General features: G+C 36.3%; 1 protein-coding gene across 1 annotated transcript in view; it reads right to left on the reverse strand.

The window, feature by feature from the left end:
• Window positions 1–17,185, reverse strand: part of APAF1 (apoptotic peptidase activating factor 1) — a 69,585-nt gene that overhangs the window by 9,688 nt on the left and 42,712 nt on the right. The window contains exons 17-22 of the mRNA XM_012663987.1: window positions 15,897–16,025; window positions 13,223–13,348; window positions 11,451–11,570; window positions 8,157–8,273; window positions 5,502–5,627; window positions 58–177 (exon numbers count right to left, since the gene is read on the reverse strand). Of these exons, the coding sequence (XP_012519441.1) occupies window positions 58–177; window positions 5,502–5,627; window positions 8,157–8,273; window positions 11,451–11,570; window positions 13,223–13,348; window positions 15,897–16,025 (738 nt within the window). The remainder of the gene's footprint in view (window positions 1–57; window positions 178–5,501; window positions 5,628–8,156; window positions 8,274–11,450; window positions 11,571–13,222; window positions 13,349–15,896; window positions 16,026–17,185) is intronic.

Consider the following 17,185-nt stretch of genomic DNA (forward strand, 5'->3'; position numbering starts at 1 on the left):
ATAATCATTGCAATATCTGAATACTTTTTAAGAAAACAAACCTGTGCTTCAAATTACCTTCACTGTTCCATCAAATGACCAAGAAAGCAGTCTTGAATTTTTCAAGAGCCTAAAATTTTTCACTGTTTCCTGATGGGCTTGCAGAAAGACATACTCCTCTGATTGCCAATTCCACACCTGAAAGTCAAGAAAATAACTCTGTTATTAATAACCTTTCCCCACACTCTCCCATTGGAGGGGTGAAGGGAGTTGTACACTCTCTTGTCTAAAGTTTTTTATCCTCATGGCATTTCAGTAAAACAAAGAAGAGTAACAAGGAAAAATACGGTGTCCTATGTTTTACAGACAGAGAAAAGCTGGGGTTAATTAACTTGACTAGGGGCAAAATAAAATACTTTTCCTCTTAAATAAAATTTGTTTTCTTCAGTTGCTTAGAGAATAGTTAATTATACCAGAAGATAGAGAAAAGCCAAAATATGCCAGTGAGCTCACCATCTGATTAAATTTTCCAGAGAAAATTATCCCAATTACATATTCACAGATTTCTGAACCTGCAAGCTGGGCAAGTCTACAGATTCTGGCTCCACTAAAGCCGGTCCTATTGCCCAGGAAGGTCAGCTGATCAAAGCGGCTTCAAACCAGGTCATAGAATTTACAAGCTTCAGAGATCTCAGCTATCCCCTAATGCAACCCTCAAATTGACAGAAGCAGGGATAGGGCATTATTTTTCAGAAGGAGTTTCAGGAAGAGCTACTCAGACACAAGGGAAGGACAGGGAATTGAATTAATATGAGTAACTGGCACCCAATAAGCATACAAACATATCTGAGGCACGGAGGTAAACAGAACAAAAATTTATTTCTATGCCATGTCCATGTAAAGAACATCTCTTAATTACTAAATCAAGAGCAACTGTATTTACAGCCTTGTTAATTCTTGACTTCAAATTAACTTATTTAACAAATGTTTATTTAGCACCTATATGTGAGGCAAATAGAATCAAACAAGGATCTAGTATAAAGAAACTTAAGAGTTTAGCAAAGAAAATGAGACATAAAACCTAAAAAAAAGAAAAAGAAAATTAAAAAACATTCTACAATAGAAGATATAATGACACATTAAAGTTCTATGGAACTCAAAAAAGCAATTCCTTACAGAAGATTTGGTAGAGACAGTGCATTCAAAGTAGGCTTGTGGAATAAGTTGGAAGTATGATTCACAAACTGAGAAGGGCTCTTCAAAGGGAATGAATACTGGAGTTAAAGTACAGAAGCAAGAAAATATGAAAAGATTACAGGGACCTGCTTATGGTTCAGTCTGGCTGGAGCATAAGTTATGCAGAAGGAACCGTAAAGAAAAAGGGTCAGGAGGTATTTAAGAAACAGCCCAGCAGGCCTGGAGAAGCTAACCTTCTTAGGTGTGGACAATCAGGCAGGCTTAAAAAGAACAAAAAGATTTTAAAAAATCAGCCATGACCACAGGTATGCACATTAGTAACATTCTGGGTCTAGCTTTTAACTGATGAATGTTAAACAGTAGAAATGTCTTTAAGCCTTTTCCTATCAGGCTTAGACAATATTGTAAAAGAAATGATATCTCTTACTCCCCTTTCTTTATTCCTTTATCCACTGCATTTGGCAGCCATCCTCTCCACCCAGCCCTGGCTCTCAGGTTTCTCCATAGCTCCTGTCTCAGAATGCTCATTCACAGAAGCAGAATAGCAGGAGCAGGGAATCCTGTATGTGAGCACGGGGACCTCAGGAGAACAACTGGAAGTGACTGTAATTCTAAAGAGAATGAATTAGGAATTGCAGCATTTTAAGAACCCAACGCTAATCCTAGCTGTGCCCAAGTCAACACTCATTCCTAACTTAGCTTCTTACTGCTGCCCTCCATGTCAAGAAGTCAGAGAGCCTTCCTGAGCAGGTGTAACAAAGAATTTGACAGTCACTGAAGGGAGATTAAGAATAGCCTTCACAGTTTTTGTTACAGAAGCTTTCTGACAAAGCAATGATGACAATGATGCTTTTTTTGTCGAACTCAAACATCCTATGTTAATTGAATCACCTTGATATATATAACAGCTAAACTTCCACCAGCATTAGTCAAATATAATAAAGTTGAGTCTGGGGATGTTTCTACCATTAGCTATAATTTTTGCAATATATATACACTGTAGAATTTTTTCAGCTATATATATAAAATTTAAATTTTAGAAATACTAAAGAAACATCTTATACCAGCAAGAACCAATATATTCTTATATATTGGCTCAGATGAACATGACTAATACTTGGGCTTTATTTACCTCAAGGTAAAGGACCCGAAACTACCAAGGTAGATCTTTATTTTCACAACTCTAAACTGCTATATTCAGGTGAGTTGATTCTCCAAATTTTGGCAATAACTTCAGCTCAAAGATCTACTGAATCCCTACTACATCCCAGGCAGTAGGGATACAAAGATGATTAAAACAAACCTCCATTTAGTCATTCACAAAAACATTGAAAAAACTAAAAACAAAATCCAACCTGTCATTTCTTGGAAATACCTACCAAAAGTTTTGTTACATGAATGTATACTCATTAAAACATTGTAAATGTAAAAAGTATTCTAAGCAGAACAGAAAAAGAGGATGAAACAAAAATGGTATTTCTAAAAATAATCTAACTCCTATTGTAAAAATATTTCTGGAAATTATTTCTCCCTCTGGCTGAGAATAACCGAAGTCTTCAAGCAGGTCATAAGAGCTTACAAATTTAATTTTTGATAGAAAGACTATATAGTATACAATGTCTCCACAGAATTTCATCAGATGTAGTTTAGTTTTATCCATTTCAAAGACATCCGGAAAGAAAGAAAGGTGACTATTATACCAAGTTTCAGAGCTATTAATAATATACCAATGCCACGGGAGCCTATAATAAATAAGTTTCTGTACTGAAGCCCATTTCATACCAATCATACACCATAGGATTCACAAAGACTTAACATAAAAAGATATTTTTTCCAAATAATTTTTAATAATGTGGTTAATTAAATATTGCCACCATAAGAAACATATACACTAAATAAAAGAATATAGTAATTTCCACTGAACATACGCATTTATCTCCTTCACTTCTAAAATTCTACTAAAATGGCAACTCGAGGAAAGCAGCAGACACTGAGTGCGAGGGGGCTGGGTACAATCTGGAAGGGCTAGAGCAGTCTGGGCCCTATGAACTCTCAAAATTAACCAGGACAACCCTAAAACCAGGAGAGACCATAGGGAATAGAATACAAATTGAGCAGAACATGGACAAAGGCAACAAAGGAAAGACAAGGTCCAAAACAGTGAGGGAAGGGGATGGAGCAAAGAACAAGGCCATATTTTGAATGCCTCATGAAAACAACAGAAGAAGGAGCTGCAGAGCTGTGAAGCTAGAAATGCTTGGCTTTCTCATCCAAACAGTTCAGAAGAACTGATTTCATCTGAAAAAGAAAAGATTCATTGCTGAATTCCAAACAAAATTACTATGAGAAAAAAGGAAAGAAAGTAGAGACAATGCCCCTACAGACAATGAAAGCAAACCAGAAAGAACACCTGGATTAAAGGGCACCAGCACAACTGAGGGCAGGGTTACAGTTTTGAGAACTGGGAGTCAAGGGAAGGTACACATACTAAATGCTAAGATCCAGCAACTACCCCAGTTCTCTTCCCCCACTGAGTTCTGAGAACCTGTCAGCCAGGTTTATCCTCCACACAGGAGACTAGAAGATTCTTCCCTAGGAATCTGAGGAGAACAAGATAAAAGACCTAAAGATACTGACAACAAACGTTCCCTATCCAGATCATCTTTCAGAGATCATCTCTTTCAGAGAAAATAAGAGGCCAAAACAACCAAACAGAAAAAAGCAACTTGGAGGGCATAGTAACTACGCAGGGAAATAAAAATTTGTGGGGAAAAAAATATATAAATGTGTGTGTGTATAAATAAATTGTGTGTGTGTGTATAAGATATTCCATCTATGAAACAAGAACACTGCTCTTCAAAAGGAATAAATAATACAATTGGTCTATCATTAAAAACATAATGGTAGAAATATGACACTCGATAAAAGAGCTGGAAGATAAAAATGAGGAAAACTCCCAGAAAATAGAGCACAAGATAGAAAGATGAAATGTGAAAAAAGAAAATTATACACTCTCCACATAGACTGATGGATGATTGATTGATTGATAAGAAAACTGGATAATAGTCCAGGAGATCTAAATCTGAATAATGGGTGCTACAGAAAAAGAAAGCAAATTGGACCAAAAACATTAAAGAAATAATTCAAGTAAACATCCTTGAATTGAAAAATCTAAGTTTCCAAATTAAGAAGGGATACTAAATATTCAAAAAAATGAAGGAAAACACACACCAAGGCACATCATGAAATTTCAAAATTCTGGAGACAAAGTGAAGATCCTAAAATCTTCCAGAGAGAAAGATTAGAAAGCAGAACGATTTCAAACTTTTGAACATGAACTTTGGACCTTGGAAGACAATGGAGCAATATCTTCAAAGTTTTAGGGTAAAATAACATCCAACTACACCCAAAGGTCAAATTTTCCTAAACCACATTAAGGCAGGAAACACGCTCACAGTACCCTTAGTATGCACAGTCATAATAATGACACTAAGGATGTAAACAGAATTTTGCTGTAACTATATTGGGATGATGGGGATTGATAAATTGGTGTGTGTGCATACACATATGTTGAAAGTAGGACAGGTGGGAGGAGGAAAATAGCTAAATCCTCATCTTACTGTAGAGAAGTCAGTAGATAATTCCTCAAATGGGAAAATCAAGAATAGCACTATAAGCATGCCATATGGAGGCACGAAGGTAAATTTCAAAAGAAAACATCTAAAAGCTAAAAGTGCTTCAGGAGAATGAGAATGGAGGAAGGGGTCTATTTTTCGTAATAAGCCTTGTAATACTATTTGAATTTTAAAAGTATGTGCATTGGAACTTTAATAACAATCGAGTAAATTTAAAAAGAATATATAGCTTAAGGCCTCCATATCTATAATCCTTTGTTACGGTAAACTATTATTTTCTCACAGGATTTCATTCCTGTAATAAACATTTTTTTCTTAAAATGAAAGAATGAAATGATTTCAATCATTTCAATCAGATTTTACTACTGTAAAGAAAAATAAAAAGAAATTGCATAAATATGGCAAAAAGTATACTTATTGATACAAATCCAAATACCAAGGCAGGCAGGAAAATTCAAATGAACCCTTAATTATCAAAATAAACAACCTTCCAGTAGAGGGTTCTAGTCAAATTGCCTGCCTCACCCATAGAAAAATATGAAACATCAGTGGGTTTCACCTAAGCCCATGTGCATAATATGATTGTATGCCCAAAGTAATAGGTTTAAAATGCACACCAGATTTTAGACATAATCAAAGTGTTCCTTTGAGTCGGCATTACGTATATCAGGAGTTCATCCTCCCTCTCACCTGAATTGCAGAATCATCAGAACTTGAAATAACAGTCTTCCCATCGGCTGTGAACTGGATATGCCGTACAGCTTTCTTGTGCCGAATTCTGGACTGGAAGATTCTGTTGTTTAGAAGTTCTAAAATCTTCAAAGTAGAAAACCACAAAAAATTAACACAAAGAAATTAAGCAACACCTAGGCATTATACCCCAAAGATATTAACTAAAATTAGCCTACAGAAGGGTACAGAATCTCCATCTTGTGCTTTTAGTTTAACTAAAAACACACAAAGGAATGGCACACACATATACGTGTGTGCACACATAAAAACACACACCCTAAAATAAAACACTCACTGCAAGGACCAGATGGAAGTAGGAACCAGTGATCCTGCTGAGTACTCAACTACCTAATTCATCAAACAAGTGGCAGCCTCCAAAAAGAAAATGACATTTAAGATGGATGAGAGAGAAGAAAGAAAAAAATCCTGGATGAGACCAGGTAAGCTCTTCATAAAACACAAAGACAAGGAAAGATAAAGGCTGACGAGGGAGACAGGTAAAGGAAAAAAGGATACGTGAAGGCTGGGAGGGCAGTGCAATGAGAATACTTAAGAGGGCTAAAGATGAATATTCCAAATGCAGCGATTAAGAAAGTAGTGATAAAAACTCAAAAAATAATGACTGTGTCAAAAAGGCTTTCAAATGAACTCAGCAAAAAATAAATAAATAAATAAATAAATAAATGTTTCTTTGCCCAAACTAAAATGTACTCAAAGAAGCCTTAGAAAAATATAGATGATATTAAAACGGAAGATTCCATAAATTCAAACCTAACCTACACAGCTGGAAAAAAAGCCCCTTAGAAAGTAAGGGGAATTGTATGAATGGGAGCTTTCCTAAACGGGCAGGGTGGACAATCTCACAAGTCCTGTGCAGGTGAGGGCAGGATAGTATAATAGTTGAGCACACAGACTCAGAGACCTGGATTTGAATCCTGGCTCTGCCACTTACTGATTTTATGAAAGTTGTGGAAACGAAGACTTTAGACATCTGGAAAACAAGAATAATAATATCTAACATACAGGATGCTATGAGAATTCAATGAGAGCATCTGGCACAGTAAACACCTAATAGATGGTAGCTGCTAATATTATTATTTCATGGTACTAAGCTGAACCATAGGAACTTGCCATTTTATAGGTTAAAAAACAGTCAAATATCAGTAATTTCACAAGCTTCATTATCTATTATTTATATTATTCGATGATGTTGAGGGGGGTGAGGATGTGAATGAAATACATGTGTTTTTTGAGTTATTTTTTCAAACTATCTGGAAGGCTTATTTCAAGATACTTAAATGATAAAAACAAAATGTGGTGTTGGCTTGGCAGCAAGGTAAAAAGAAAAGGGAAACAAAGGACCCTTTAAGAATAAATAATAACATACAACAGCTTGGGCGATGAAACTAAAAAACTAAGGTTAACCTGTAAATGCACAATCATCCCTTACTTAACAAATACCCATAATATACTTCCTCAGAATAATACCCATCTTAACACTTAATAAATAAACTTTTCATAATAATAAAGAAAAAAATGAAGCCGTAACTCTCAATCCATGCTACAATGGCCACGGCAAATATACAATAGCATTGACATCGCTTCCCGAATGTTTCCTTCTTCACTTTGTGTATAAGCATACAGTCTCCTCTTTGTGTGGCAATATCGACTAGAGAATGTGTAATTCCTCATGAAAATGAATCCAAAGTAAAATAAATGTGGCTAATGCCATAATAAATAAATTAAGAAATAATTCCCAAGAGCCTGAGTCAGAAACAGGGAGAGTCAATGTTCTTAGAAAAACAATTATACAGCTAGAAAAAGTGTGCTTTTGTGATGAATTTCATTTGTGACAAAGAGGACAATATTTTTATCCAAAATGATTTTAAGCTACACATGGTGGCACCTTCCTGTAGTCCCAGCTCAGGAGGCTGAAGTGGGACGATCTTGAGCCCAGGAGTTCGAGGCTGCAGTGAGCTACGATTCAGCCACTGAACTCCAGCCTGGACAACAGAGTGAGACCTCATCTCTTTTTTTTAAAAAAAAAAAAAAAAAAAAAAGAGTGAAACAAAATGATTTTTATTATACTACATTTTTTGCCTTACAACCTGATTCTATTCTTACTTATTTGGTCTTGTTGAATAAGTGAAGGCTTTCAGGTGTGAACTGGTATGCTTCTAACACCAAAAGCAGAACAGCAAGGGCTGGAAGAGCAGGCAAGGATAGGCCACCCTGTTGATATTCCCAACGGGCCTTATCAGCACTAAAACGGAAACAACTTACACCCCACATGGCTGAGCTTCCAAGAAAAGGAGAAAAAAATGCTCTTTGCATAGTTAGCTAAATCTCTGATGGTGTTGGATATATGTGGAGAACAGCAAGAAAACTAGACAGGGAATAATGAAAGCAAAAAGAAAGTATGAAAAACAGTGATAAAAGCAATCTGAAGAATATACAACCAACTGGATAAGATGGTTTTTAGTCTAACAGAACAATGACAAATCAATCATAGAAAGATTTGTTTAATGTACATGTGCACCATGCCAAACATACATTAATTTTAAATAAATAATTCTACTGCACAGAAAGATTCTTAAAACTAGAACTGAATACCTCAATGGCTCCATCTTCATCTCCAAATGCAATATACTGATGATGTGGACTTAAGCAACAGCAACTAACTTGAGCTTCGGTCAGATAATCAATCTGACCTGTTTTTCCATTAATGAGCTAATGAAAAATGAGGCACAATCAGTTATTAGGCTATAATTGTTTTTGTTCTTTAGAACAGAGGCTTCAATTGAAAAAATAAAACACAGAAAATAACCAAGAAGAGCTCCCAGGGGAACAATAAAGTTGTATCCTAGTCTCAGCAGCTGCATTTAGTACTTCATGCTTTCATTTCATTTCACTTTGGTGGTTCAAATACATTTTCATAAAATAAAATGAGCTTTAAAAGGTTTAAAAAGCAGCTGCTGTGAACCACCACCTGAGACACATCTGTCTGATTCTGTAATCCCACAGCTAAGCACCGCACCCTGTTTTCCATTTCTTCACAAAGCCCATTTTTAAGAGGGCTATATCGTTTGTTAAAATACACTTTTCTGATATTTTTCAAGGGGGTTGGTGAAACAAGACTGAGACAAACATAAAAAATCAAATCCAAATCAAAATGGGTTTTATATCCTCCAAATCACTCACAAAACAGTGTAAATTAAGATTCTTTCCCTTTTGGTGGGGAGGGGGGCGGAATGTGAGGCCATTGGTGAAGAACCCATAAGCATAATTTGCTTGGCTGGACTTGTAATGCTTAAATTCAATTTCATAATCTATACTAATGCTAATGATTATTTTTTAAAATCTCATGAATAAAGATGCCTTCTCACTTAACTAATACAAGTGACCTGAAAAAATATTTCTCAAGCTTAAATCAGCTGCCAAATACCTCTAACCTACTATCATAACCTAAAAATCCTGAATTATTTTTCAACATGAAATAAGCATTAGCTTTGTTTCAGGTATGCAGATCATAGGGCCAATCAATCACAGGTAGTTTTTCCTTTGCAATATTTTGTGCAGCATGTTCTGCTCTATTAGATATTCAAAATGAATACTGAACTACTAAAAGATGAATATCTTTCTTCTCTCAAAAATCAATTTCGAGAGCTTTTTTAAGCAGTAACTAAAAAATGTTTTGTTCACTTAAATGAAACTATTTATTTGTCAGTTTATCCTCTAAACTCTCCCACAACCACTGACATAAAATGATACTTTTACAGTTAGATGACTTTTTTAAGTCCTCACCGTTATGAAACTCTTAAAGAAAGATTGCACAAATTTAATAAAGAAAATACAAGCATGAGCACACTGAATTTGACAAGAAAACTGCATTGGGAATTATTCCAAGTGGAAGAATCAGCTTCCTAAACACCAGTTAATAAGAAATTTACATTCAATTCCACATCCCAATTCATCCCAGAAATACAGGCCACTAGCAGCTCCTAATCAACATATTGAAGACAATAGTAAAACTTGTAAAATATGGAACAGGCCATATTCGGGCGTGTCTTGTATCTTGACTCTGACTTCAACAGTAGACAAGAAGTTACCATATAGCCTAAACAATTTACTCCCAGGCATCTGTCTCCTGAATTTGGATTCCACCTTGATCCTGTAACTAGCTCAGACTTTTGAACATGAAAAAGACCTTACAGTTGAAGAAACTGAGGTCCAGAGGTGATGCCAATTTACTCAATATCATAGAACTAGTTGATGATAAAGTTTGAACTTGCACATGGGTCTCCTGAGTGAAAAGTCTATTCTCTCCACTGCATCAAGCTGAGTTCTGCGTCTTTAGAACGTGTTAAGCACTGTCCTACCTTCTGTCAGTTTGTCTCAATCTCTTGCTACCTCTGACACCTTCCATGTGCATGCTTTATTTTTCTCTCTTCTGTTCCTCTCTGTGCTCTAGCTTTACTTCACTATCTCATCTCATTCTTTCACACACTATGCATGAGAATGCTTCCTATGTTTCAATAAGCAAATCAAGAAAAATCAAATGCAGAGATGGCATAAGATCACAGTATCAATGCTAAAACCTTTCCCTAGAAGTTAATAAGGCACTTCTAAAACCTATCTGGGAAAAAAGGATAACTCAAGTTGTATTCATGCTCTTAAAGACTAGTGAAAGGTCCTAAAATAACAAATATACTATGAGAAAATAGTTCATAGGATCATTAGCTCTCACTTATGACAGGGGTTTCTGTCCTTCTCAATCCTATGTCTCTCAGGGAATTCTCAGGGCAAGGTAGAATGTCACATTCATTCACATAAAAGCCATGTGGACCCTGGCTCTTCTGCTCTGGCTGCTGCTCTTATCACCTCTCTCAGCCACACGTCACCACTGTCACTCAGCTCCACATGCTGATACCTCCATGATGGCCCATATTCAGCTGTTCTGCTTGGGCTGGCTAACTTGCAAGCAGTCTCTTATGTTTGACCTTTGATGAGGCGTTTGTTTTCTCTTGCTCCCGTGACTTACACCTATAACGTCACTACCACTTCCAGGACGTCTCTATCAATGCAGTACCAACTGCACTGGACTTCCATTCGATGACTCTTTACTCAGGCCACCAGCACAGTAGTGCTAACCTGTTCTTGAGGACTCCAATGCTCCTTAGGGTATCTGCTCTCTCTCTTACCACTGCTCCGAGTTCCTAAATACTATTCCCCTGCCAACGGATCTCTGGGACTCCTTTTCTCTTCAGCCAGTCGAAAAATGCCTTCCTATCATGTGTCCCACCTCTTGTTGAGGGGCAAGAGATGAGCAATCTAGAGTAGTGCTGTATGGATCCCTAAGCAGTACAGTTGTTTCAATTTTACTAAACAACCCTTTCCTTCTCAAGGACCACAATAAGCATTCAATAAATATTTACTCAACAAATGTGTGAGTAAATGAGTACACAGGTGCACCTCAGTATGCAAAGCCCAGCTCGGTTCCAACAAGTCAGACTCCTTCATCACTTAGGTGATTTCTGTTCTTTCAAAGACCCTATTGTCTTTGCCCTGTAAAAATGCTTACATTGGTATGCTCATCCCCCTTGCACATTCAGTCAGACATGTTCGAATCGCTCCTATGGACAAGTTCAAATTTGTCCTCATGGTATTCCTAGACTCCATACAAATCAAGGAATGAGATCATAAATGCCAAAAGGAGAAGAGTGAAGTGAGGTTTTACCTTACTTAATTCTAAATACAGTCATATATATTTATTCACTAATGCCTACTGGGCACCTGTTAGATACTGTACAAGTATGCCTGATCCCAAATTCAAAACAAACAAGAAAAATTGTGAATTCAGAGTTCAACTAAAACAATTTTTCCAATTGTTTTCTTAAAATTACTCACTTGTAGACGTCTTATATTGTCAACTGCAAGGACCATCACTCCATTTTCTTGAAACACAACATCTACTTCTTGCTTTAACACTATATCATAGTTCTTACATACTTTCTTTGTCTCCCAGAGCTGATTAAGAGATAAAGAAACTATTAATAACAGTTCATCCTCTGAAATAACATAAAGACAAGTCTTCATCTTAAAGCAAGACACAAAAATTTTTCAATTATTAGATTATAATCCAACAATAAATATTTATTAATATTAACACAATCTATAGTAAAATGCAGTTAGTATTAAGAGCTATGGGCTCTAGAGCCAAAAATGCTTCAGTATGAATTCTAGTTCTAACTAAAGTTATAACTTTGGGCAGGTTACCAGTGCTACTCAAAGATAAGGACCTCCTGCTGGTTTTCAAACTGTTTGATACCAATCCACAACAAGATAAGAAACTTGCACCAGAATATAAATCAACTATATCACTAAACATACTATAATAGTATGTTTAGTGATGCAGCTTATTTTTTTTTTTAACAAGACTTTCTTGACGAAGAAAGTAGCGCATTGATTTATATTCTGGCTCCAACTCATTGAGACTGGCACGTTAAATAGCACTGACCTTTCTCAGCCTTCCTTTGCCTACCTATCCTTTCTGTGCCTGTTTCCTCAACTACAAAAAGGACTGTTGTGAGAATCAGTAAATTAATACATACACAGTACTTTGCACATTGTCTGGCATATAGTATTATAAATACTAAATAAATTTTAGCTATAATTTGTATAAAACACTGTATTGGATACTACAGGGACCAACCAGGGTCCCTGGCCTTTAAGAGTGTATAATCTAAGATGTGCGAATAAGTCAGAAGAGCAGTGGAATACTGGTGGTGAGGAGTAAATCAAATCAAATCTGTATTTAAATTCAACTGAGAATTTGATAAGCACCATTAGAAAATGACAAAAAATTATATGGCATTAAGGGAGACAGACATTTCCCAAAATGAGGAAGGCTTGAGGGGATTTGTAGGCTAGTCAAGATTTCAACAGAGAGAGATACAGGGAAGTAGGGTATTACAAACATAAGAAACACTTAAGCAAAACTACAGAAGCAGGGAACCACGGGGTATTTAGGAAAATGTGAGCAGTTCCGTGTAGGTTCTCTATAGGAATAAACTGGAAGACAGACTGGAGCAGAATGAGGCCATGCTGTGGAGAAGCTTAACGGTAGTCACAGAATTATATATTTACTTGGGCAGACAAGGGACCCACTACCTGTTTTTGAGCAAAAATGACATGACTGTACTGCAAATGAGGAAAATATCTTGGAAACAGCATGCAGAAGAGCAAGAAAAAGGACACTAATACAAGAAGAGAGGCAACAGGTAATAAAGACCTGAACTTGTGTAGAAGGAATGGAAAAGCAGAGATAAATGATAGAAAACAGAAAAGATGAATCTATTAGAATTGCCAAGTAATTGGAAGTGGGAATTCAAGGTTGAGGAAAGTCAAAAATTACTCTAAGGAATCAAATGTAACATATTTAAATTAACAAAATAGAGTTTAATCATTGGACTTCCCATAGCACCTGCCGCATAGCAATACTCAGTGAACAAGCAGTGAACGAATCAAACTGTTATAGTCCATATAATGGCACTTTTCCAGGCTGAATATGAATCTAGTAGTTTCCTGTTTTACTTCCCTCGATACTACCCATCAATTTCTTAGTTTGTAGAAGGGTTATTTCACCATCAGTAAATGTTTAAAACGAAAATATTTCTCACCCTGATTGTCTGGTCGTCAGAAGATGTTAAAAATGATGATCCATCAGGAGAAAACATCACACCATGAACCCAACTTAAATGTCCTCTGCAATCAGCTACCTTTAAACATGAATCTATATTCCACAGCTACAGAATAAACACAGCATATAGGAAATCACATTCATAAGCATTTTGAATATAGCAGGAATACTGAAAATAGGAAGAATGACCCAGTAATACCACTTCTATGAATATAGCTCAAAAACACATTACCAAAAATACAAACTGTCTTATGCAGAATATCATTTAGTGAATCATTATTATTAATAGCAAAAAACCAGAAACAACCCAAATGCTCATCAATAGGGGACCATCTGAATAAACTACATTAATCACATAATGGAATACTACGTAGCTATAAAAAGGAATGAGAAAACCACCCTGATAACTAATCTATAGGATATTATTAACAGAAAAAAACCAAAGTGCAGAAGTGTACATGTACTATACAGTACTGCCTTTTATATAAGAGAAGGAAAAATAAATATGTGAACATATAAATGAATATAGATATGGATATACATACATATAGATATCTGTTTATATATGCAAAAAGAAACATTGAAAGGTTAAATCAAAAGCAAAATGGTCACCTACAAAGGAAAGGAGTGGAGGGGAAAAGATAGGGATGAAAAGCAAGACTTCTCTGAATGTAACTTATAAAACGTTGACTTTGGAATCACATAAATGATTTATCAATTTAAAAAAATCAATCTAAACAAATAATAGGATGAAGATAAGCAGCTGACATATTCAGACTATTTTCCACTAAGACTGTCATCTAACCTTCATTTCAACTGATTGCAAAACTCTACAATAAATGAATGTACTAATTGTAACATGTACACATTTCTCCTGTTATTCATGCTTATTACAAATTGTCGATGTCTGCCACCAGCCTGCCTGTATTTTGTCCTGGGTTTTGTTGTAAATTACTCAAATATATTCCAGTCTAATGAAGTACCATATGTGCCTGAGTCCCTCTCATTATACTTTAAATTACAGACCTACGTTATGATTTCAGAACTAGCATGGACAAAACAAGTATTTCATCACGTGCCCAGTGGTTTTCACTCAGTAAGTTCTATGGTTATTAAGTAGTTACATGAGATTTTTTTCTGCCTTATCTCTAGAGTCCAAGTTGGAATGTACAGAGCTAAAAGGCCAAAAACAAAAGTGGTTCTACGACTGAAAAATCTCCCTTGAAAATCTTCCCCTCTCATCCCTCCTCGCTCTGTCCATCTCTCCCCCATCATTTCTTTGTCACTCAGAGCCTTCTGAACCAAGGCCCTATCTTTCAAGAAGGAAGACATTGTTTCCTAGAGCTTTCTAAGGATGGCAGAGGGTAGGATTTTAGAAGTGACGAGAAAGGCTACAAGAAGAGTTGCTTCTCTACTCCTTCTAAAAATCCTGACAAAACCCAAGGAAGGGAAAATTCTAGCCACGCCCACCTTGAGGATCTACAGGTTAAGTTCAAGATCTCCTAGCAGATCACAAACTTCCAACTCAAAGCCTCTTCCCAAGAAAACACTGCCCACAGCATACTACTTCTTCCCATAGTTTCAAACAGGACTGGAGCTTTTTCATACTCACTGCCTCTACTTGCAGTGAAGGTTTTCAGCAGGGAATTTCTTCAGTGTTATGGGCACTGCTGTACTCAGAATTAGGAGGAGCCTATGGAGCTCATTCCCTCTCTCTCATCTGAACCTCCACACTCAAGGGCTATAGCTTAGCAACTCTCCTCCAAAGCCTTCACAATAAGGGGCAAGGTTGGCAAACTCACTAAAAATGGCTGAAATAAGCACAGAACACTAAAGAAGCGCTCACAATAGCCAAGATTCTCTTGAAGAGGAGCCTGTAAAGCCAGTGAACTTCCCCATTTTCCAGATAAAGGGCCATACCCATCTTCTTAGAACTGTGATCTCAAGGGGGCTTCAAACTACCTGGTGGTAAAACCAACCCCAAGGAATAAGGAGTAAGAAAGCTTGGAAAAACTAATCAATCTATCTTTGAAGGAAAAATACAGTGCGTTGCTTTATGAAAAAATCAATATAGCAATTTACTAGGTGGAATTCTTCCAGGGCCAGTTAGATACAGAATCTGAATATAAAATTTAACAAGTGAAAAATTATAAATATAAATAAGTAATTTATAGGAATTATTTTATTCATTAGTGCTTAGCAATGAATATCCTATCTTATCCTACCCAGTGATCTAAGAAATCTGAACTGAACTCATCTCTTATCATTTCTTTTAAGAAGAAAAGACTCTGTGCCTATATTGTTTAAGAGATGCCATGTTTCTATCTAGGAAACCAGCAGTTGGGGGTCATTCCATTGTTTCCCCACTCTGGCACCTGTTAGGAATTCTGTAAATGCTTGGGGAATGGTACTACCATTCTCTGTAATACTGTCAAGTCAAGTCTTCAATCACTATAACAAATACTTCAATCAAAGCAATAAAAGCTGGCTATATGGTTTAATATCCCAAAGTTACAGGTCAGTAGGCTATGAAGAAAATACTCTATGATTTCTCAAGGAAGCATCGTCAGCATCTAATGGTTTAGGCAGCCCATTCTCTGTCATCCTTAGATATCTGGAGACCAAGACTTCATAGAATAAATTCAACTACTCACCTCCACACAGTATTGGGACAAAGCCACTACTGCCAAATGGTTATGAGGGGAGAAGTCACAGTACTGGATGGTGCTGTGATGGCCTGTGTGGATTTCTGTCAATAGGCCACTGGTATGAATGTCAAAAAGCTGTCAATGCAAATAGAGATACCTATGAAGGTAAAATATTTTAAAAGATAAGCTATATTCAAACTAAATCTAACTTTATGTTTAAAAGGATCTCCTCCCATTTCGAATGTAAGTCCTGAAAAAAATAATTACTGATAACTGACATTATTATTGACAATCATTAATAAAATACAAATCAATACCTATATTCTTTTAAATACCGCTCATCTTGAAACGTATTTTCTATAAAGAAAAATTCATCAAGCTGGCCTAGAGAGAAATAAAACTTTTGTGAATAAATGAATGGACTAGCCAAATTAACATACAGAGTGGATCTCCCTAATGCTTATTTATTCAAAAGAGAAAATGTATACTCATAAATGAAGATGATCAATGTAGAGCAGAAGTTTGCTAAAATGAAATTAGCTCAATCACTTCCATTTCTTTCTAGAACTACCAAATTACTCTATTACAATGAATCATTTTCCCATTTTTGAACCCTAAAAAAGCTATTTTTGAGTCATTCAAGCTTCTTCAATTTTTGAAAGATTTTTAAATGCTAAATATGCTCTTCTAAAGTTTTTGCCAAATGACATGATGGTTTATACTTTATACACACACACACACACACACACACACACACATACATTATAGCAAATTAAAACCAAGGCATAGTCCTCAAGAAGAAAAAAAAAGCTTCCAGTGGGAGCTATAAAGATGTTTAGTGAATGCACAGCCCTACAAGCAAGTACAGATGGTAAGCAGCACAGCATGGGAGGCCAAAAACAGAGGAGAGGAAATCATACTTAAATGCTTCCCAGGACAGGTCGTTCTTAAAAATTAGTGGCTGAGAGTGATAGAGGAAACCTGGGGAATGTGGAATACGCAGTTGTCCCAATGATGGGTAGCAAAAGAGAAAAGACCTAACAACAGGAGTAGACTAACAACACTTGGAAAGCAAAAAGAACAGGAGTGGACTGGCGTGGCGGCTCATGCCTGTAATCCTAGCACTCTGGGAGGCCGAGGCTGGAGGATTGCTTGAGCTCAGGAGTTCAAGACCAGCCTGAGCAAGGGTGAGACCCCTCCTCTACTAAAATTGAAAAAGAAGCCCATCAATACATGAATGGATTAACAAAATGCGGTATATGTAAAAAAAAAAAAAAATGATGAAGTACCTATTG

This window comes from Propithecus coquereli, unplaced genomic scaffold (assembly GCF_000956105.1).
Source record: "Propithecus coquereli isolate 6110/MARCELLA unplaced genomic scaffold, Pcoq_1.0 Scaffold85, whole genome shotgun sequence".
In the NCBI taxonomy this organism is placed as follows: Eukaryota; Metazoa; Chordata; class Mammalia; order Primates; family Indriidae; genus Propithecus; species Propithecus coquereli.